The sequence below is a fragment of the Mesoplodon bidens genome, assembly GCF_964165515.1.
Source record: "Mesoplodon bidens genome assembly, chromosome: Y".
Taxonomy (NCBI): domain Eukaryota; kingdom Metazoa; phylum Chordata; class Mammalia; order Artiodactyla; family Ziphiidae; genus Mesoplodon; species Mesoplodon bidens.
In genome coordinates, this window is record NC_138180.1 from 44,633,783 (window position 1) to 44,656,618 (window position 22,836).

The following is a 22,836-nucleotide window of genomic DNA, read 5'->3' on the forward strand; positions in this document are numbered from 1 at the left end:
CTGGCCAGCAGTGCACCAGCTTTCCAATTTCTCCATGTATAGGTCAACACATATTTTCTGCTATTTGTCTTTTGGTCAGTTTGTGGGCTGGTTTTTTGTTTTGGTAATAGCAGTTTCCTAATGTGCGAAAGTAAACTATTATCTTCCATCTGGACTTGTATTTCCCTAAATGATGAGATGCTGAGAATCTTTTCATGTACTTGTTGCCGACTTTGGAGAAATGTCAAGAATCTTACAGCTTAGCTCTTATGTATAGGTCTTTGACTTACTTGGAGTTGAAATTTTGTATATGGGCCAGCCTCATTCCTTTGTAGTGGATATCTAAGTTTCCTATTTATTGGAAAGGCTGTCCTTCCCCATTAAGTGGTGTTGACACCCTTGTCAAAATCAGTTGACTGTATTTGTAGTAATTTATTTCTGGGTTCTCTGTTCTATTCCATTGGTCTCTAATGTATCCTATGTCAGTACCACACTGATTTCTGTAGCTTCTTGAAGCGTAATACCTTCAACTGTACTTTGTGGCTATTTGGTGTCCTTGAGATTCCATGTGAATTTTAGGGTGGATTTTTCTATTTCAGGAAAATTTTAGATGGATTTTTTCACTTCTCCATTGTTGTTTGAATTTTGATAAAGTTTGAGTCTGTAGAACACTTCGGTAGTATTGACATCTTAAGTCTTAGAATTCATGAACACAGATGTGTTTCTATTAATTATGTCTTTAATATCTTTCAGCAATGTTTTCTAGTTTTTAGTGTTTGTACACTTTTACTTCCTGGTATTCATTTTGATACTGTTGTTAGTAGAATTATTTTCTTAATTTTCTTTTTGGATTGTTAATTGTCAGCTTTTAAAAATGCAACTGTTTTTTGTAGTTTGATTTCTGTAGCATGCAACTTTACCAAGTTTATTTGTTGTAACAGGTTTTTGGTAGATATTTTAGGGTTCTTTACATAGAGGATAATGTCATCTGCAAATAGATGATTTTACATCTTCCTTTTCAATTTTGATTGCTTTTTTTTTTTTCTTGACTAATTGTTGTGACTGTAACTTCCAGTTCCGTGTTGAACAGAAATGGTGAAAGTAGGCGTTTGACTTGTTCTGATCTTAGGGACAAAGCTTCAGTCTTTTAATATTGAATTGAGTATAGTGTCATCTAGAGGTTTTTCATATGTAGTCTTTATTGTTCTGAAGAAATTCTGTTTCCTTCCATTTCTTGTTTTTATTAGGAAAAGTTGTAGAATTTTGTCAGATGTGCTTTTTCTGAATAACTTAAGATGATTGTGTGTCTTTTTCCCTTACATTTTATTAATGAAAAGTTTACATTCATTAATTTTTGTATGTTGAACCATTTTTGCATTCCAGGAATAAATTCCACTTACAGGTGGAATTCCCACTTCCACTTATAAGTGGTGTAGTATCCTAATGTGTAGCTAAATTAGATTTGCTCATATTGTACTTTATTGAGGTTATTGTTGACTTTGAGATCTTATGTATGTTTGGAATAAGAGACCCTTATGAGATACATGACTTATTAACATGACTTAAAAGAGTTTTTTGTCATATTACAGGATTTAAAAAATAATTTTGGTAGTGTTCTGAAAACAAAACTGCTCATTTTAAAGTGCAATTTTTTTTTTTTTTTTGTCGCTTGTACTTTTTGTGTCATTTTCAGAATCCACCAAATCCAAAGCAGTGAATATTTACCTCTGTGTTTTCTTTTTCTAGTTAGGTCTTGAACCCATTTTGTTTTCCTTTTCCCTTACAATGTGAAATAAAGTTTCAGCTTCATTCTTTTGAAGTTAGATATCCAGTAGTCATAGCACCATTTCTCGAAGACACTGCTCTTTCTCCACTGAGTGGTTTTGGCATCCTTGTCAAAATTGACATAGACGTGTGGCTTTGTTTATGATCTCTCATTTTTACTCCATTAGTCTAAATGCTACCCTGTTTTGGTTACTGTAGCTTTGTGGTAAATTTAGAAATTTGAAATTGTGAATCTTTCAACTTTGTTCTTTTTCAAGACTGGCTGTTTGGGATCAGTTGCAATTGTATTTGAATATTTTTTTTGTATTAGTCTCTGCTTTACAACAAAGTGAATCAGTCATACATATACATCTGTTCCCACAGCCCCTCCCTCCTATGTCTCCCTACCTCCCACCCTCCCCATCCCACCCCTCCAGGCGGCCACAAAGCACCGAGCCGATCCCCCCGCGCCACGCAGCCACCCCCCACCATCCATCCAACCCACGCCTCGCAGTGTATACACGTCCATGCCTCTCCCCCACCCCATCACAGCCCCCCCATATCCCCAAGCCCACCCCCAATAGGTCTGTGTCTCTATTCCTGTTTTACCCCTAAGTTCTTCATGACATTTTTTTTTCTTAAATTCCATATATGTGTGTTAGCATATGGTATTTGTCTTTCTCTTTCTGACTTACTTCACTCTGTATGACAGACTCTAGGTCTATCCACCTCATTACAAATAGCTCAGTTTCGTTTCTTTTTATGGCTGAGTAATATTCCATTGTATATATGTGCCACATCTTCTTTATCCATTCATCCGATGATGGACACTTGGGTTGTTTCCATCTCTGGGCTATTGTGAATAGAGCTGCAATGAACATTTTGGTACATGTCTCTTTTTGAATTATGGTTTTCTCAGGGTATATGCCTAGTAGTGGGATTGCTGGGTCATATGGTAGTTCTATTTTTAATTTTTTAAGGAACCTCCATACTGTTCTCCATAGCAACTGTAACAATTCACATTCCCACCAGCAGTGCAAGAGTGTTCCCTTTTCTCCACACCCTCTCCAGCATTTATTGTTTCTAGATTTCTTAATGCTGGCCATTCTGACTGGTGTGAGATGATACCTCATTGTAGTTTTGATTTGCATTTCTCTAATGATTAATGATGTTGAGCATTCTTCCATGTGTTTGTTGGCAGTCTGTATATCTTCTTTGGAGAAATGCCTATTTAAGTCTTCTGCCCATTTTTGGATTGGGTTGTTTGTTTTTTTGTTATTGAGCTGCATGAGCTGCTTATAAATTTTGGAGATTAATCCTTTGTCAGTTGCTTCATTTGCAAATATTTTCTCCCATTCTGAGAGTTGTCTTTTGGTCTTGTTTATGGTTTCCTTTGCTGTGCAAAAGCTTTGAAGTTTCATTAGGTCCCATTTGTTTATCTTTGTTTTTATTTCCATTTCTCTAGGAGGTGGGTCCAAAAGGATCTTGCTGTGATTTATGTCATAGAGTGTTCTGCCTATGTTTTCCTCTAAGAGTTTGATAGTGTCTGGCCTTACATTTAGGTCTTTAATCCATTTTGAGCTTATTTTTGTGTATGGTGTTAGGGAATGATGTAATCTCATACTTTTACATGTCCCTGTCCAGTTTTCCCAGCACAACTTATTGAAGAGGCTCTCCTTTCTCCACTGTACATTCCTCCCTCCTTTATCAAAGATAAGTTGACCATATGTGCGTGGGTTTATCTCTGGGCTTTCTAACCTGTTCCATTCATCTATATTTCTGTTTTTGTGCCAGTACCACACTGTCTTGATTACTGTAGCTTTGAAGTATAGTCTGAAGTCAGGGAGCCTGATTCCTCCAGCTCCATTTTTCGTTCTCAAGATTGCTTTGGCTATTCGGGGTCTTTTGTTTTTCCAAACAAATTTTGAAATTTTTTGTTCTAGTTCTGTGAAAAATGCCAGTGGTAGTTTGATAGGGATTGCATTGAATCTGTAGATTGCTTTGGGTAGTAGAGTCATTTTCACAATATTGATTCTTCCAATCCAGGAGCATGGTATATCTCTCCATCTATTTGTATCATCTTTAATTTCTTTCATCAGTGTCTTATAATTTTCTGCATACAGGTCTTTTGTCTCCTTAGGTAGGTTTATTCCTAGATATTTTATTCTTTTTGTTGCGATGGTAAATGGGAGTGTTTTCTTGATTTCATTTTCAGATTTTTCATCATTAGTGTACAGGAATGCCAGAGATTTCTGTGCATTAATTTTGTATCCTCCTACTTTACCAAATTCATTGATTAGCTCTAGTAGTTTTCTGGTAGCATCTTTGGGATTCTCTATGTATAGTATCATGTCATCTGCAAACAGTGACAGCTTTACTTCTTCTTCTCCAATTTGGATTCCTATTATTTCCTTTTCTTCTCTGATTGCTGTGGCTAAAACTTCCAAAAGTAGGTTGAATAAGAGTGGTGAGAGTGGGCAGCCTTGTCTTGTTCCTGATCTTAGTGGAAATGGTTTTAGTTTTTCACCATTGAGGACGATGTTGGCTGTGGGTTTGTCATATATGGCCTTTATTATGTTGAGGAGAGTTCCCTCTCTGCCTACTTTCTGGAAGGTTTTTATCATAAATGGGTGTTGAATTTTGTCGAAAGCTTTCTCTGCATCTATTGAGATGATCATATGGTTTTTCTCCTTTAATTTGTTAATATGGTGTATCATGTTGATTGATTTGCATATATTGAAGAATCCTTGCATTCCTGGAATAAACCCCACTTGATCATGGTGTATGATCCTTTTAATGTGCTGTTGGATTCTGTTTGCTAGTATTTTATTGAGGAGTTTTGCATCTATGTTCATCAATGATATTGGCATGTAGTTTTCTTTGTGACATCCTTGCCTGGTTTTGGTATCAAGGTGATGGTGGCCTCGTAGAATGAGTTTGGGACTGTTCCTCCCTCTGCTACACAGAGTTTGAGAAGGATAGGTGTTAGCTCTTCTCTAAATGTTTGATAGAATTCGCCTGTGAAGCCATCTGGTCCTGGGCTTTTGTTTGTTGGAAGATTTTTAATCACAGTTTCAATTTCAGTGCTTGTGATTGGTCTATTCCTATTTTCTATTTCTTCCTGAGTCAGTCTTGGCAGGTTGTGCATTTCTAAGAATTTGTCCATTTCTTCCAGGTTGTCCATTTTATTGGCATAGAGTTTCTTGTAGTAATCTCTCATGATCTTTTGTATTTCTGCAGTGTCAGTTGTTACTTCTCCTTTTTCATTTCTAATTCTATGATTTGAGTCTTCTCCCTTTTTTTCTTGATGAGTCTGGCTAATGGTTTGTCAATTTTGTTTATCTTCTCAAAGAACCAGCTTTTAGTTTGATTGATCTTTGCTATCGTTTCCTTCATTTCTTTTTCATTTATTTCTCATCTGATCTTTATGATTTCTTTCCTTCTGCTAACTTTGGGGGTTTCTTGTTCTTCTTTTTCTAATTGCTTTACGTGCAGGGTCAGGCTGTTTACTCGAGATGTTTCCTGTTTCTTAAGGTGGGATTGTATTGCTATAAACTTCCCCCTTAGAACTGCTTTTGCTGCGTCCTATAGGTTTTGGGTCGTCGGGTCTCCACTGTCATTTGTTTCTAGGTATTTTTTTAATTTCCTCTTTGATTTCTTCAGTGATGACTTCGTTATTGAGTAGTGTATTGTTTAGCCTCCATGTGTTTGTATTTTTTACAGATCTTTTCCTGTAATTGATGTCTAGTCTCATAGCTTTGTGGTCGGAAAAGATACTTGATACAATTTCAATTTTCTTAAATTTACCAAGGCTTGATTTGTGACCCAAGATATGATCTGTCCTGGAGAATGTTCCATGAGCACTTGAGAAAAATGTGTATTCTGTTGTTTTTGGACGGAATGTCCTATAAATATCAATTAAGTCCATCTTGTTTAATGTATCTTTTAAAGCTTGTGTTTCCTTATTTATTTTCATTTTGGATGATCTGTCCATTGGTGAAAGTGGGGTGTTAAAGTCCCCTACTATGAGTGTGTTACTGTCAATTTCCCCTTTTATGGCTGTTCGTATTTGCCTTATGTATTGAGGTGTTCCTATGTTCGGTGCATAAATATTTACAATTGTTATATCTTCTTCTTGGATCGATCCCTTTATCATTATGTACTGTCCTTCTTTGTCTCTTCTAATAGTCTTTATTTTAAAGACTTTTATTTTTTCTGATATAAGAATTGCTACTCCAGCTTTCTTTTGATTTCCATTTGCATGGAATATCTTTTTCCATCCCCTTACTTTCAATCTGTATGTGTCTCTAGGTCTGAAGTGGGTCTCTTGTAGACAGCATATATATGGGTCTTGTTTTTGTATCCATTCATCCAATCTGTGTCTTTTGGTGGGAGCATTTAGTCCATTTACATTTAAGGTAATTATTGATACGTATGTTCCTATTCCCATTTCCTTAATTGTTTTGGGTTCGTTATTGTAGGTATTTTCCTTCTGTTGCGTTTCTTGCCTAGAGAAGTTCCTTTAGCATTTGTTGTAAAGCTGGTTTGGTGGTGCTGAAGTCTCTCAGCTTTTGCTTGTCTGTAAAGGTTTTAATTTCTCCATCAAATCTGAATGAGATCCTTGCTGGGTAGAGTAATCTTGGTTGCAGCTTTCTCTCCTTCATCACTTTAATTATGTACTGCCACTCCCTTCCGGCTTGTAGAGTTTCTGCTCAGAGATCAGCTGTTAACCTAATGGGGATTCCCTTGTGTGTTATTTGTTGTTTTTCCCTTGCTGCTTTTAATATGATTTCTTTGTGTTTAATTTTTGACACTTTGATTAATATGTGTCTTGGCGTATTTCTCCTTGGATTTATTCTGTATGGGACTCTCTGTGCCTCCTGGACTTGATTCACTATTTCCTTTCCTATATTAGGGAAGTTTTCAACTATAATCTCTTCAAATATTTCTCAGTCCCTTTCTTTTTCTCTTCTTCTTCTGGAACCCCTATAATTCGAATGTTGGTGTGTTTAATGTTGTCCCAGAGGTCTCTGAGACTGTCCTCTGTTCTTTTCATTCTTTTTTCTTTATTTTGCTCTGCAGCAGTTATTTCCACTATTTTATCTTCCACGTCACTTACCCGTTCTTGTGCCTCAGTTATTCTGCTATTGATCCCATCTAGAGTATTTTTCATTTCATTTATTGTGTTTTTAATTGATGCTTGATTCATTTTTAGTTCTTCTAGGTCCTTGTTAACTGTTTCTTGTATTTTGTCTATTCTATTTCCAAGATTTTGGATCTTGGAAATAGAATCTTGGCTCATCTTTACTATCATTATTCTGAATTCTTTTTCAGGTAGACTGCCTATTACCTCTTCATTTGTTAGGTCTGGTAGGTTTTTATCTTGCTGCTTCACCTGCTGTGTGTTTTTCTGTCTTCTCATTTTGCTTATCTTCCTGTGTTTGGGGTCTTCTTTTTGCAGGCTGCAGATTCGTAGTTCCCGTTGTTTTTGGTGTCTCTCCCCAGTGGCTAAGGTTGTTTTAGTAGGTTGTGTAGGCTTCCTGGTGGGGGGGGACTAGTGCCTGTGTTCTGGTGGTTGAGGCTCGATCTTGTCTTTCTGGTGGACAGGTCCACGTCTGGTGGTGTGTATTGGGGTGTCTGTGGCCTTATTATGTTTTTAGGCAGCCTCTCTGCTAATGGGTGGGGTTGTGTTCCTGCCTTGCTAGTTGCTTGGCATAGGGTGAGCAGCACTGTAGCTTGCAGGTCGTTGACTGAAGTTGGGTGCTGGTGTTGAGATGGAGATCTCTGGGAGATTTTTGCCGCTTGATATTATGTGGAGCTGGGAGGTCTCTTGTGGACCCATGTCCTGAAGTTGGCTCTCCCACTTCAGAGGCACAGCACTGACTCCTGGCTGCAGCACCAAGAGCCTTTCATCTACCCGGCTCTGAATAAAAGGGAGAAAAAGTAGAAAGAAAGAATTAGTAGAAGAAAGAAAGAGAGAAAGAAAGGAAGAAGGAAAGAAAGAAGGGAGGGAGGGAGGAAGGAAAGAAAAATAAAGAGTGAAAGGAAGAAAGGGAGGGAGGGAGGAAGGAAAGAAAGAAAGACAGGGAGGGAGGGAGGGAGGCAGGAAAGAAAGAAAGGGGCGGAGGGAGGGAGGGAGGAAGGGAAGGTAGGAAAAAAAGAGAGAAGATAAAGTAAAAGAGAATAAAGTATAAAATATAGTAGCGTTATTAAAAATAAAAAAGTAATTATTAAAAAAAAACGGACGGATAGAACCCTGGGACCTATGGTGGAAGCAAAGCTATACAGAGAAAATCTCACAGAGAAGCATATACATACACATTCATAAAAAGAGAACAGGGGGGAAAAAATCGAAAATCTTGCTCTCAAAGTCCACCTTCTCAATTTGAGATAATTCGTTGTAAAAAGAGGAAAAGGGGAAAAAGTCTGAAATCTTGCTCTCAAAGTTCACCTCCTTAATTTGGGATAATTCGTTGTAAAAAGAGGAAAAGGGGAAAAAATCTTAAATCTTGTCCTCAAAGTCCACTTCCTCAATTTGGGATGATTCGCTGTCCATTCATGCACTCCACAGATGCAGGGCACATCAAGCGGACCGTGGAGCTTTAATCCGCTGCCTCCGAGGCTGCACAGAGAGATTTCCATGTCTCTTCTCTGCTCTCACAGCTCCTGGGTCTTAGCCTTGGACCTGGCCCCGCCTCTGCGCGTAGGTCGCCGGAGGGCGTCCGTTCTTCACTCAGACAGGACGGGCTTAAAGGAGCCGCTGCTTCGGGGGCTCTGGCTCACTCAGGCCGAGGGGAGGGAGGGGCACGCAGTGCGGGGCGGGCCTGCAGCCGCAGAGGCCGGCGTGACGTTGCACCAGCCCGAGGCGCTCCGTGCGCTTTCTCGGGGAAGCCGTCCCTGGGTCCCCGGACCCCATCAGTGGCGGGCTGCACAGGCTCCCCGGAAGGGGGGGTGGACAGTGACCTGCGCTCTCACACAGGCCTTGTGGCGGCGGCAGCAGCAGCCCCAGCGTCCCACGCCCGTCTCCGGGGTCCGCGCCTTTAGTCGCGGCTTGTGCCCGTCTGTGGAGCTTCTTTAAGCAGCGCTCTTAATGCCCTCTCCTCACGCACCAGGAAACAAAAGGGAAGAAAAAGTCTCTTGCCTCTTCGGCAGCTCCAGACTTTTCCCCCGGATTCCCTCCGGGCTAGCTGCGGCGCACCAACCCCTTCAGGCTCTTTTCCTGCCACCAGCCCCAGTCCTCTCCCTGCGCTCCGACCGAAACCCGATACCCGAGCCTCAGCTCCCAGCCCTGCCCGCCCCGGCGGCCGAGCAGACAAGCCTCTCCGGGCTTGGTGTGTGCCTGAGGGCACCGATCCTCTGTGCGGGAATCTCTTCGCCTTGCCCTCCGCACCCGTTGCTGTGCTCCTCTTGGCTGCTCCGAAGCTTTCCCCCTCCGCCACCCGCAGTCTCCGCCCGCGAATTTGCTTCTAGTGTGTGGAAACGTTTCCTCCTTCACGGCTCCCTCCCACTGGTGCAGGTCCCATCCCTATCCTTTTGTCTCTGTTTATTCTTTTTTCTTTTGCCCTACCCAGGTATGTGGGGAGTTTCTTGCCTTTTGGCGGGTCTGAGGTCTTCTGTCAGCGTTCAGTAGGTGTTCTGTAGGAGTTGCTCCACGTGTAGATGAATTTCTGATGGTATCTGTGGGGAGGAAGATGATCTCCCCGTCTCACTCCTCCGCCATCTTCCTCCGGATTCCCCTGTATTTGAATATTAAGATTGGCTTACCAGTACTGCTAAGAAGGTCATTGCAGTTTTGATAAGGGTTGCATTGAATGTGTAGATTGCTTTGAGTAGCTTTGCCATGTTAATGATATTAAGACTTCTAACCTATGAACACATATCTCTTTCCATTTCTTTGTCTTGTTTAATTTTGTCAGCAGTGCTTTGTGGTTTTCATTGTATTAGTTTTTCATCTCTGGTTAAATTTATTCCTAAATATTTTATTCTTTATAATGCTGTTGTTAACAGACTTGTTTTTGAAAGTTTCTTTTTTAGGTAAAGAAGCACAATTGAATTTTGTGTGATTGTGTGTTGTGCAACTTAGCTGAATTCCTTTACTAGCTCAGTTTTTTATGGGTACATTCTTCAGGATTTTCTATGTATTAGATTATGTGGTATGCAAATATAGCTATACATCTAGTTTACTTAATATTTAAAAAATTTTCTGCTAAATTGCTTTGCGTAGAACTTACACTACAGTACTGAATGGAAGTGGCAAAATGTTGGAATCCTTGTTTTGTTCCTGATCTTAGAGGAAAGCTTTCAGTCTTTAATCATTGAGTATGATATTAGCTGTGGGTTTTTCACAAGTGCTTTTAGTAGGTTGAGAAAGTTCTCTTTTAATCTGAGACTGTTGAGGATAGTTACCATGAAAGGGTGCTGATTATTGTTAAATGCATCAGTTAGGATGATCATGAGTTTTTTAACCCTTTTCATTTTACTGATATAGGGTAGTACATTGGCTGGTTTTTGTATTTGAATCATCCTCTATATTCCTGGGACAATTTCACTGGATCATGATGTATAATCATTTTAATATGCATCTAGACTTGGTTTGTTAGTATTTGCGGAAGTGCCTTGTATCAGTGTATAATGTATAGTGGTTTGTAGTTCTCGTGTGTTGTCTTTGTCTGACTTGATGCCATAAAGTGAGTTAAGAAGGATTCATTCCTTTTCTGTTTTTCAAAGAGTTTGAGTCAGATTGCAATTTTTCTTATAATTTTTCTTTCACTGGTAGAATTCACGAGTGAAGCCATCTCATTCTGAGCATTTCTTTGTTCAGAGGTTTTAGATTACTGATTAAATCTCTGTATGTGTTATCAGTCTTCAGATTTTTTATTTCTTGAGTCAGTTTGGGGAGATTGTTTTTAGTAGATTTTTCATTTCATCTAGATTATATGATTTGTTGGTATACAGTTGTTACATTGTTCTCTTATATAATACCTTTTTCTGTGAAGTTTTTAGTTATACCCATTTTCATTTGTGATTTTAGTCATTTGAACTTCTTTCTCTTAGATTAAGCTTTTTCAGTTGTTATTCATCTGTCTCGAAGTATCTTTTCATTTTTCCTTTGTGAGTTCATCTTTGACCCATGGTTTTTAAAAGTGTGTAGTTTAATTTTCACATATCTGTAAATTTTCTGGTTTTTCATTGGATATTGATCTCTAGTTTCATTTGTTTGTGGTGCAGAAAGAATTTATTATTTCAGTTTTTTTATACTTCATTGGGATTTGTTTTATGGCCTAACATGTTTTATCCTGGGGAGTGGTCTGTTTTACACTTGTGAGAAATATGAATTCTGCTGTTACTGGATGGGATAGTCTGTGTCTACCTTGAGCTGGTTTATAGTGTTGTTCACATTTCCTATTTTCATATTCATATCTGCTCTGGTGGTGTTCTGTCTATTATTGTCATAGCAATATTAAAATCTTCAATTATTTTTATAGAATTTTCTATTTCTCCCTTCAACTTTGTCAATTTTTGCTTCATTTATATTGGGGCTAGTTTTAAGTTATGTTGTTTTGTCTTCTTGATGGATTGACCATTCTTTTCAGTGTATAATGTCTTTTTATCTTGAATAATTCTCAAAATCTATCTTGTCTGATAGTGATACAATGACCCCATCTCTCCTTTGGTTACTATTTGGACAAAATAAGTTCTTCAGATTTTTTCCCTTTTAATTTGTTAGTGTTTAAGGCTTTGAGTCTTTTCAAGACATAATAGATCAGTTCTTTTTCTTTATTCTGTCAGTTTCTGCCTTTTAATTGAAGAGGCATTCCTCTTCAATCCATTTACATTTAAGGTATTTACTGATAATGAAGAACTTAATTCTGCTCTTTTTTTCTTATGTCGTTAATCATTTTTCTTCTCAGTTCCCACATTACTCCTTCATTTTGTGTTTAATTTTTCATTGATTATTTTTCTCTTTTATTACTCATAATTGCTCTTTTATATTGTGTTTAATTGATTGTTTAATTGACTTTTATCCTCAGTATGTCATTTCCCTTTTTGTATATTTTTTAGTTAATTTCTTGGTGGTTACCTTATACAACTAATATATATTACACTTGGTTAATACCACCTTAGTTTTAAACATTGTTCCTACACAGAGTCTTCTCTATCCCTTTGTTATTATGGTAAATTATATCTTCATAAATTGTGTGCCCATTAATATAGACTTATAATTATTATTTTATATTAATACATTTGTGTTTATATCATAAGGGTAAAAAGAGTCACAAATCAGAAATACAATAGTATTGAGCTTTTACATTTACATGTGTAGTTATCTGTATCATATTTTCTCATAAATCTTTGAGTACCATCTAGTGATTTTTGAACTTCTGCCTAGATAACTCTCTTTACTATTTCTTGTAGTGCAGATCCCTCAGTTTTTGTTTGGGAATGTCAATTTGTCCTTCAGTTTTGAAGGATAGTTTTTATCGGTTATAGAATTCTTGATTTATTTATTTTTCTTTTATAACTTACAATATGTCTGCCTACTGTCTGTGGTTTCCTTAGTTTCTAGTGAGAAATAGGCTGTTAATCATACTGAGAATACTTTGTAGGAGAGATAGCACTTCTCTCTTGCTGCTTGTAAGAATCTCTATTAGCTTCCAACAGTTTGGCTATGCTTGGATTGCATTAGGCTTGTTGGATGTGTAGATTAATATCTTTAGGGAAGTTTTCAGCTGTTATTTCTTCAAATATTCTATTTCTTGTTTCATCTTCTCGCCTTTAAGGACTCTTATTAAGAGTATGTTGGGGCCTCCCTGGTGGCGCAGTGGTTGAGAGTCCGCCTGCCGGTGCAGGGGATGCGGGTTCGTGCCCCGGTCTGGGAGGATCCCATATGCCACGGAGCGGCTGGGCCCGTAAGCCATGGCCGCTGGGCCTGCACATCCGGAGCCTGTGCTCCGCAACGGGAGAGGCCACAACAGTGAGAGGCCCGCATACCGCAAAAAAAAAAAAAAAAAAAAAAAAAAAAGTATGTTGGTTTGCTTGAATGTTTCCCACAGCTGACTTAAAGGCTCTGTTCATTTTCCTTTATTCTTTATGCTCCTCAGTGTAAATAATCTCAATTGACCTGTCTTCAAATTTCCTGATATTTAGTTCTGACTTTTCATTCTATTGAATTGCTCCAGTGAATTTTTTGCTTCAAATATGATACTCTTCAGCTCCAGAATTTCTATTTGAGACCTTTTTTTTCTTCTGTCTCTCGAGTCTATTTGAGGAGACGTTGTTTTCCTGGTTTCCTTTAGTTCTTTGTCAATGGTTTCCTTTAGCTTTTTGAGCATATTTAAGGTGCTAAAAGCCTTTTTCTAGTAAGTCCAGTGTCTCTGCTCTCTCAGTGACAGTTTCTCTTTTTTTTTTTTACCCCTGTCATTGAATGGGTCATATTTTCTTGGGTTTTTTTTTTTTTTGCATGTATTCTAATTTTTTATTGACAGCTGGGTATTTTGAGTATTTTAATGTGACTCTGCTCTGGAAATCATATTCTCCTTCCCTTGGGGTTTTTTGTTGCTACTTTTTGGCATTGTGTACTGTGTATGTTTTATATGACTTTTCTTAAAGGATTTTGCAAAGAAAAATTTTTTGTTAGAGCTCTGAATACTCTTATTAAATTCTTTGCAGATTGGCTCTGTGTATGACCTTTCAATGCATAGATATTTACAACTCATCACTTAAGCACAGCTTGGAGGTATAGCAAGAGTTGGTATTCCTTGAAATATAAGGAAGCTTTCAGAAGCAGGAATTTTGGAGTTTTTCCTCCCAAGTGTACTGCATTATCTGTTGTTTTACCCAACGGTTTTTTTTTTTTTTTTTTTTTTTGGCCTGTAGTAAGCTTTGGTTGGTTCATTTGCTTTTAGTATTTTTGAGAAATGTCCTCTTAACTCTGAGATAGTTCCGAGTTAGGCAGAATAAACTTTTTGCATTAGTTCTTCAGTGTATTCTCAAACAGGTTAAAATAAACACAGTTCTTTGAGAACCGGTCTCTTTTCTACCTTCTGGAACCAGGAACCCACGTGGGCAATATAGGGTGCTGTTTTCAAGATTACAGCTAAGCCATAGGGTAGGGGTTGGGTGAGGGTAAGTTAAAATATGATAAAGCTTTTCTGATGTGTTTACAGTTGTTTTTTTTTCATGATTGTTTTTGTCTTTTGGTTGCAGTAAATCTTTGCAGCGAAAATTATTCAGAGTTCTGATAAAGTGAATCAGATAATTTTTGCCCATTTTTGTTGATGTTTCTGTGAGCCCTTAGTTTCCTACTCTGAGATTTCACCAATGACTTTGATACTCCAAAAAATGAATTAATAACTTAATGTGTCAAACACAACCAAGAAATAAATGAGATGGTATATAAATGATTTACTTAATAATTTAGTAGTTTGGAAGTAAGAGACGGCCTAAAATATCCTATGGAAACTACCCAGAGTAGTACTAAGTTTTGGGCAAGACTTCCAGGATAACATATTTTCTGTTGTGTGTTTGTTTTGGACAAGTAATAGAAAGGCATAAAGAAAAGAAAAATATGATAATGATATTTAGAAGATGTAAGTAATTTAAGGAATAACATCGTTGTCTGTAAATTTTCATTAGGGGCACAGAATGCCTGGAGTGTAACTGAGATAAAGTGATTTTAAAGAACATTTATGAAGAGTGTTTGTTAATTTCAGGGGCAGATAAATCTTAATCTGGATTATGGATAATTAATATTTTGAGTCATAGTCTTCCCTCTCTATGCAGAAAACTGATTTGCATACAGTGGACCTCCTGAGGGCCCATGAAAACTAGGTTTTTATTCCCAAACTAGAGCAAGCAGTTATCTTTCTTCACCCAACTGCTCCCTACTCACTCTGGCAAATCTCTGACCTGACAGGAGTATGCAAACAGTGGATGGAACCTGAATGTGATGCCAGTGCTGGATCAGTCTGTTCTCTGCCACATTAATGCAGATATCTCAGGCATGAAGGTTCCCTGGCTCTATGTAGGCATGGTATTCTCAGCATTTTGTTGGCATATTGAGGATCACTGGAGTTACTCCATTAACTACCTACACTGGTGAGTGGGCTCCAAATGGCCGGGATGGATATCAAGATTCCCTCAGTATGCAAGGATATTTCCAGTCTTTATGTGTCTCTCTTTACCTGAGCAGGGGTGAGCCGAAGACCTGGTATGGTGTACCCTCACTGGCAGCAGAGCATTTGGAGGAGGTGATGAAGAGGCTAACACCTGAGCTCTTTGATAGCCAGCCTGACCTCCTACACCAGCTCGTCACCCTCATGAATCCCAACACCCTCATGTCTCATGGTGTGCCAGTAAGTACCTGGAAATAGGGGACAAATGGATTTAATGTTTTCCATAAGGTGAATGGCAGTGAATGAAAAACTTAGTTTTGGAGGAAATAAAGTTTTGGAGACTGGGTTTAGCAATGCATCTCTCTTTCCCTTTACATGCTATTTCAAGCTGCAATCCTGTGTAGACCCCAGGGTGTGGGGTATCCTTAAGGCGAAGAGAAAAGAGAAATCAGAAAATTATTCAACAGCATAAAACCTAAAACCTTGTTTCTGGCCTTTTAATCTGCCTCATAGTCTGTAATAGGTTTTCTGACAACATTACTGGATATAGATTCTAATTTTATAATGCTTCAACAGACGTGGGAGGGGTGGTTTCAGACTTCAGGTTTTTCAGGATTCATTTATATCACCCTGTTTTGCAAAGGTTACTAAGCCAGAAATTTCTAGGAGATAAAATAGCACACTCTCTCTGTCTACAACACACTACACATATTCTCATTTGAACAACTTTTAGATTTAGAGTAACCTCCACAAAACATTTTCATAACTTTTATGTCCATCTCCCTCAGTTTTTCCATCCACATAAAATGGACTTGACACCTCCAGCACTCTCTTCCAGTTCTGACATTTTACACGTTCTTGAATTATTTTCCTTTCTTCCTAATAACATCACTATTTTTTCATTAAAAAAGATAGCCCTGAGTATTGATTATAATGAGATCATACAGCTAATCTAGTTTTACCATTTCTCTTTCCTCATGATTCTTACTTACTGTTCTTCCCCCACATATATCAGGGACTGCCATTCATATTCGGGACTAGAATTTGTGCATCCTCTTTTTTTTTGTAATCTAATTTGCTGATGTAGTGATTCATACTATTTTCTTATTATCCTTTTTATTTCTGTAAAGTTAGTAATCCACTTTCATTTCTGATTTTAATAATTTGTCTTCTCTCTTTTTGTCATACTCTTCCTAAAGGTTTCGCAATTTTGTTAATCATTTCAAGCAACTGGGTTTTGGTTTTGGTCATCCTCTGTTGGTTTTCTATTCTTTATTTTACTTATTTTGTTAAGAAATTGACCCTTTTATAAATATATCATGTTCGTCTTCATCGCATGACAATTTTTTACTTGACGTCTAATTTCATCTCATATTCCTACAACCACTCCTACTCTCTTTTCATCACTATTTACCTGTAGTGTATTTTTTCATTCTTTTACTTTCAGTCCACTTGTGTCTTATGTGTTGGTGAGTTTCTTATAAAGAAGATAATTGTTGAATGAAGTTTTTTATTAATTCTGCCAGTCTTTGCTTTTTGAAACTTTAATTTTAAACTTAATATAATTGTCAGTAAGGAAGGACTTTACTTCTTTCTGCCATTTGTTGTTTTGTGCATGTCCGGAATCTTTTTTATTCCTCAGTTCTTCCATTACTTCCTTCTTTGTGATTAACTGGTTTATTCCAGTTTAATTCTACATAATGCCCTTATCTGGTGTTTATTTTCTAGTTATTTTCTTAATGGTTAGCTTGGTGATTACAATTACTGTTTTAATTTATAACAATCTAGTTTGAATTAATACCAATTTATTTTCAATAGTAAGTTTCAAAAAAAATCTTCATTCCTTTGTAGGTCTGTCCCTCTTCCTTTATATTATTATTGTCACAAATTACATGTTTGCCCTTCAACATGTTTAATTCTTCTTTTTCGATTTGGATTCCTTTTCTTTTTCTTCCCTGATTGCTGTGGCTAAAACTTCCCAAACTATGTTAAATAATAGTGGTGAAGTGGGCAACCTTGTCTTGTTCCTGATTTTAGTGGAAATGGTTTCAGTTTTCCACCATGGAGAACGATGTTGGCTGTGGGTTTGTCATATATGGCCTTTATTATGTTGAGGTAAGTTCCCTCCACGCCTACTTTCTGGAGGGTTTTTATCATAAATGGGTGTTGAATTTTGTCAAAAGCTTTCTCTACATCTATTGAGATGACCATATGTTTTTTCTCCTTCAATTTGTTAATATGGTGTATCACATTGATTGATTTATGTATTTTGAAGAATCCTTGCATTCCTGGGATAAACCCCACTTGATCATGGTGTATGATCCTTTTCATGTGCTGTTGGATTCTGTTTGCTAGTATTTTGTTGAGGATTTTTGCCTCTATGTTCATCAGTGATTTAGGCCTGTAGTTTTCCTTTTTGTGACATCTTTGTCTGGTTTTGGTATCAAGGCATTGGTGGCCTTGTAGAATGACTTTGGGAGTGTTCCTCCCTCTGCTGTATTTTGGAAGAGTTTGAGAAGGATGGGTATTAGCTCTTCTCTAAATGTTTGATAGAATTCACCTGTGAAGCCATCTGGTCCTTGAATTTTGTTGGCTGGAAGATTGTTAAGCACGGTTTCAATTTCATTACTTGCAATTGGTCTGTTCATGTTTTCTGTTTCTTTGTGGTTCAGTCTTAGAAGTTTATATCTTTCTAAGAATTTGTCCATTTCTTCCAGGTTGTGCATTTTATTGGCATAAAGTTGCTTGTAGTAGTCTCATGATCCTTTGTATTTCTGCAGTGTCAGTGTTACTTCTTTTTCATTTCTAATTCTGATTATTTGAGTCTTCTCCCTTTTTTTCTTGATGAGTCTGGCTAATGGTTTATTAATTTTGTTTACCTTCTCAAAGAGCCAGCTTTTAGTTTTATTGATCTTTGCTATTGTTTCTTTTATTTCTTTTTCATTTATTTCTGATCTGATTTTTATGATTTTTCTCTTGCTGTTAACTTCAGGCTTTTTTTGTTCTTTTTTTCTCTAATTGCTTTAGGTGTAAGGTTATGTTGTTTATTTGAGATGTTTCTTGTGGTAGGGTTGTATTGCTGTAAACTTCCCTCTTAGAACTGCTTTTGCTGTTTCCCATAGGTTTTGGATAATTATGCTTTCATTTTCCTTTCTCTCTAAGCATTTTTTGATTTCCTCTTTGATTTCTTCAGTGATCCATTGGTTGTTTAGTAGTGTATTGTTTAGCCTCCATGTTTTTGTATTTTTTACAGTTTTTTTTCCTGTAGTTCATATCTAGTCTCATAGCATTGTGGCCAGAAAAGATACTTGATATGATTTCAATTTTCTTAAATACTGAGGCTTGATTTGTGACCCAAGATATGGTCTCTTCTGGAGAATGTTCCATGTGCACTTGAGAAGAAAATGTATTATGTTGTTTTGGGATGGAATATCCTATAAATATCAATTAAGTCCATCTGTGTCATTTAAAGCTTGTGTTTCCTTATTTATATTCATTTGATGGTCTGTCCACTGGTGAAAGTGGGGTGTAAAGTCCCCTACTCTTACTCTGTTACTGTTGTTTTTCCCTTTTAGGCTGTTAGCATTTGCCTTATATATTGAGGATCTCCTGTGTTGGGTGCATAAATATTTAATTGTGTCTTCTTCTTGGATTCATCCCTTCATCATTATGTGGTGTCCTTCTTTGTCTCTTATAATAATCTTTATTTTAGAGTCTGTTTTGTCTGACGTGAGTATTGCTACTCCACCTTTCTTTTGATTTCCATTTGCATGGAATATCTTTTTCTGTTCCCCCAATTTTAGTCTGTTTGTGTCCCTAGGTGTGAAGTGTGTCTCTTGTAGACAGCATATATATGGGTCTTGGTTTTGTATCCATTCGGCCAGTCTGTGTCTTTCGTTGGAGCATTTAATCCATTTACATTTAAGGTAATTATTGACATGTATGTTCCTAATACCATTTTCTTAATTGTTTTGGGTTTGTTTTTGTAGGTTCTTTCCTTCTCTTGTGTTTCCTGCCTAGAGAAGTTCCTTTAGCATTTGTTGTAAAGCTGGTTTGGTGGTGCTGAATTCTCTTAGCTTTGCTTGTCTCTAAAATTTTAATTTCTCCATCGAATCAGAATGAGATGCTTCCTGGGTAGAGTAATATTGGTTGTAGGTTTTTCCCTTTCATCACTTTAAATATGTCCTGCGACTCCTTTCTGGCTTGCAGAGTTCCTGCTGAAAGATCACTTGTAACCTTATGGGGTTCCCTTGTATGTTATTTGTTGTTTTTCCCTAGCTGCTTTTAATATTTGTTCTTTATATTTAATTTTTGATAGTTAGATTAATATGTTTCTTGGCGTGTTTCTCCTTGGAATTATTCTGTATGGGACTCTCTGTGCTTCCTGAACTTGATTAACTATTTCCTTTCCCATATTAGGGTAGTTTTCAACTATAATCTCTTCAAATATTTCTCAGTCCCTTTCTTTTTCTCTTCTTCTTCTGGGACCCTTATAATTCTAATGTTGGTGCGTTTAATGTTGTCCCAGAGGTCTCGGAGACTGTCCTCAATCCTTTCATCCTTTTTTCTTTATTCTGCTCTGCAGTAGTTATTTCCACTATTTTATCTTCCAGGTCACTTATCGGTTCTTCTGCCTCAGTTATTCTGCTATTGATCCCTTCTAGAGTATTTTTAATTTCATTTATTGTGTTGTTCATCATTGCTTGTTCTTATTTGTTCTAGGTCCTTGTTAAATGTTTCTTGCATTTTCTCTATTCTATTTCACAGATTTTGGATCATCTTTACTATCATTATTCTGAATTCTTTTTCAGGTAGACTGCCTATTTTCTCTTCACTTGTTAGGTCTGGTGGGTTTTTACCTTGCTCCTTCATCTGCTGTGTGTTTTTCTGTCTTCTCATTTTGCTTATCTTACTGTGTTTGGGGTCTCCTTTTTGCAGGCTACAGGTCCGTAGTTCCCGTTGTTTTTGGTGTCTGTCCCCAGTGGCTAAAGTTGGTTCAGTGGGTTGTGTAGGCTTCCTGGTGGAGGGGACTAGTGCCTGTGTTCTGGTGGATGCAGCTGGAACTTGTCTTTTTGGTGGACAGGTCCACGTCTGGTGGTGTGTTTTGGGGTGTCTGTGGCTTTATTATGATTTTAGGCAACCTCTCTGCTAATGGGTGGGGTTGTGTTCCTGTCTTGCTAGTTGTTTGGCATAGGGTGTCCAGCACTGTACCTTGCTGGTTGTTGAATGAAGCTGGGTTTTGGCGTTGAGATGGAGATCTCTGGGAGATTTTCGCCATTTGATATTACGTGGAGCTGGGAGGTCTCTTGTGGACCAGTGTCCTGAAGTTGGCTCCCCCACCTCAGAGGCACAGCACTGAGAGAGAGAGAGAGACAGAGAGGGAGAGAGGGAGGGAGGGAGAGAGAGAAAGAAAAAAAGAAAGAAAGAAAGAATAAAATAAAGTAAGATAAAATAAAATAAAGTTATTAAAATATAAAATAAAAATTATTAAGGAAAAAAAATTTTAAGTTAAAAAAAAAAGCACGGACAGAACCATAGGACAAATGGTGAAAGCAAAACTATACAGACAAAATCTCACACAGAAGCATTCACACTCAGAAAAAGAGGAAAAGGGGAAAAATAATATATCTTGCTCACAAAGTCCACCTCCTCAATTTGGGATGATTCGTTGTCTGTTCAGGTATTCCACTGATTCAGGGTACATCAAGTTGATTGTGGAGATTTAATACGCTGCTCCTGAGCCTGCTGGGAGAGATTTCCGTTTCTCTTTTTTTTTTTTTTTTTTTGGTTTTTTGTTGTTGTTGTTGTTCTTTGTTTTAATTTTTGACCCTGGTGTGAAATACATTTTTTTTCTTTGTTTTAATTAAGGTTACTTTCATTTATTTATTTATGGCTCTGTTGGGTCTTCGTTTCTGTGTGAGCACTTTATCTAATTGTGGCAAGCTGGGGCCACTCTTCATTGCGGTGCACGGGCCTCTCAGTATCGCGGCCTCTGTTGTTGCGGAGCACAGGCTCCAGACGTGCAGGCTCAGTAGTTGTGCCTCACAGGCCTAGTTGCTCCGCGCGACACGTGGGATCTTCCCAGACCAGGGCTCGAACCCGTGTCCCCTGCGTTAGCAGGCAGATTCTCAACCACTGCGCCACCAGGGAAGCCCCCCTTTCTCTTCTTTGTCCGCACAGCTCCTGTGTTTCAGCTTTGGATTTGGCCCTGCCTCTGCATGTAGGTCGCCTGAGGGCGTCTGTTCTTTGCTCAGACAGGACGGGGTTAAAGGAGCCGCTGACTCGGGGGCTCTGGCTCACTCAGGCCGGGGGGAGGGAGGGGTACGGAGTGCGGGCCAAGCCTGCGGCGTCAGAGGCCGGCGTGACGTTGCAGCAGCCTGAGGCGCGCAATGAGTTCTCCTGGGGAAGTTGTCCCTGGATCACAGGACCCTGGCAGTGGTGGGCTGCACAGGCTCCCGGGAGGGTAGGTGTGGGGAGTGACCTGTGCTTGCCCACAGGATTCTAGCTGGCGGCAGGAGCAGCCTTAGCGTCTCATGCCCGTCTCTGGGGTCGCGCTGATAGCCCGCGGCTCACGTCCTTCTCTGGAGCTCCTTTAAGCAGCGCTCTTAATCCCCTCTGCTCGCGCACCAGGAAACAAAGAGGGAAGAAAAAGTCTTGCCTCTTCGGCAGGCTCAGACTTTTTCCCGGACTCCCTCCCGGCCAGCCGTGGTGCACTAGCCCCCTTCAGGTTGTGTTCACGCGCCAACCCCAGTCCTCTCCCTGCACACCGACAGAAGCCCGAGCCTCAGCTCCCAGTCCCGCCCGCCCCGGCAGGTGAGCAGACAAGCCTGTCGGGCTGGTGTGTGCCAGTCGGCACCGATCCTCTGTGCAGGAATCTCTCCGCTTTGCTCTCCGCACCCCTGTTGCTGCATTGTCCCCCGCGGCTCCGAAGCTTTCCCCCTCCGCTACCCGCTGTCTCCGCCCGCAAACGGGCTCCTAGTGTGTGGAAACCTTTCCTCCTTCACAGCTCCCTCCCAGAGGTGTGGGTCCCATCCCTATTCTTTTATCTCTGTTTTTTCTTTTTTTCTTTTGCCCTACCCAGGTACATGGGGGCTTTCTTGCCTTTTGGGAAGTCTGAGGTCTTCTGCCAGCGTTCAGTAGGCGTTCTATAGGAGTTGTTCCTCGTGTAGATGTATTTCTTATGTATCTGTGGGGAGGAAGGTGATCTCCGTGTCTTACTCTTCCGCTATCTTGAAGGTTTTCCTTGAAGGCGAAGTCTTAACCACTGGACCGCCAGGGACATCCCTGAGCACTTGCTTTCATCTTTGTTTTATAGCCAGAAATGCTGCATCATATGATTCAACGTTTTATCTTTCTAAGGAACGTCCATACTGTGTTCCATCGTGGATCCACCAGTATACTTTCCTACTGACAGGTTCCATTTTTTTCTACATCTTTGCCATCTTGTTATTTTCTTTAAAAAAAAATCTTTGACCATCACAATGGTAAGAAGTATCTCGTGATTTTGATTCCATTTCCCTAATGACTAATAACTTTGTCTTTTTTATGGGCTTGAAGTAATCTTGTAAAGTCTGTTCTTTTTCTCTGTTCCATTAGAATGGTAGTCATCTATCAGTGAGACTTTTTCTTAAACCAAGAAGAGAGAAAGAAAAATATATCCTCCCAGTCTTCCCAGGTTGGCTCTGGTTGGGGGCTCTTTTTCAGTGCTTAGTGAAAGCTGTTTAAAACTGTCACCACCTGATTGTAGCCCCAAAATCAGCCAGAGGTGGGAGTTTAGGGTCTTCACAGGTTTTTTTCCTTAGTATTCATATAGCCTTCTCAATTTTCAGAAGTAAGTAGGAGCTTTTCAGAGCCCTTATTTCCCCAAATATCTCTTTCCCTTGCCTTTTACTTCCCACGCATTTTCGAATTTAATTTTTGGTCAGTCTTTTTTCTCGTAATAAAGGTGACAGTGGGTGATACATTTTTCTTTGCATGC

General features: G+C 38.8%; 1 protein-coding gene across 7 annotated transcripts in view; it reads left to right on the plus strand.

Annotated features, from left to right (window-relative positions):
* The window catches only part of LOC308609613 (lysine-specific demethylase 5C-like), a 45,714-nt gene that overhangs the window by 14,953 nt on the left and 7,925 nt on the right, over positions 1-22,836 (plus strand). For all 7 annotated transcript variants that reach the window (XM_081223324.1, XM_081223326.1, XM_081223328.1 and 4 more), the window contains 2 exons: positions 14,660-14,841; positions 14,936-15,098. In XM_081223324.1, the coding sequence (XP_081079450.1) occupies positions 14,660-14,841; positions 14,936-15,098 (345 nt within the window). The remainder of the gene's footprint in view (positions 1-14,659; positions 14,842-14,935; positions 15,099-22,836) is intronic.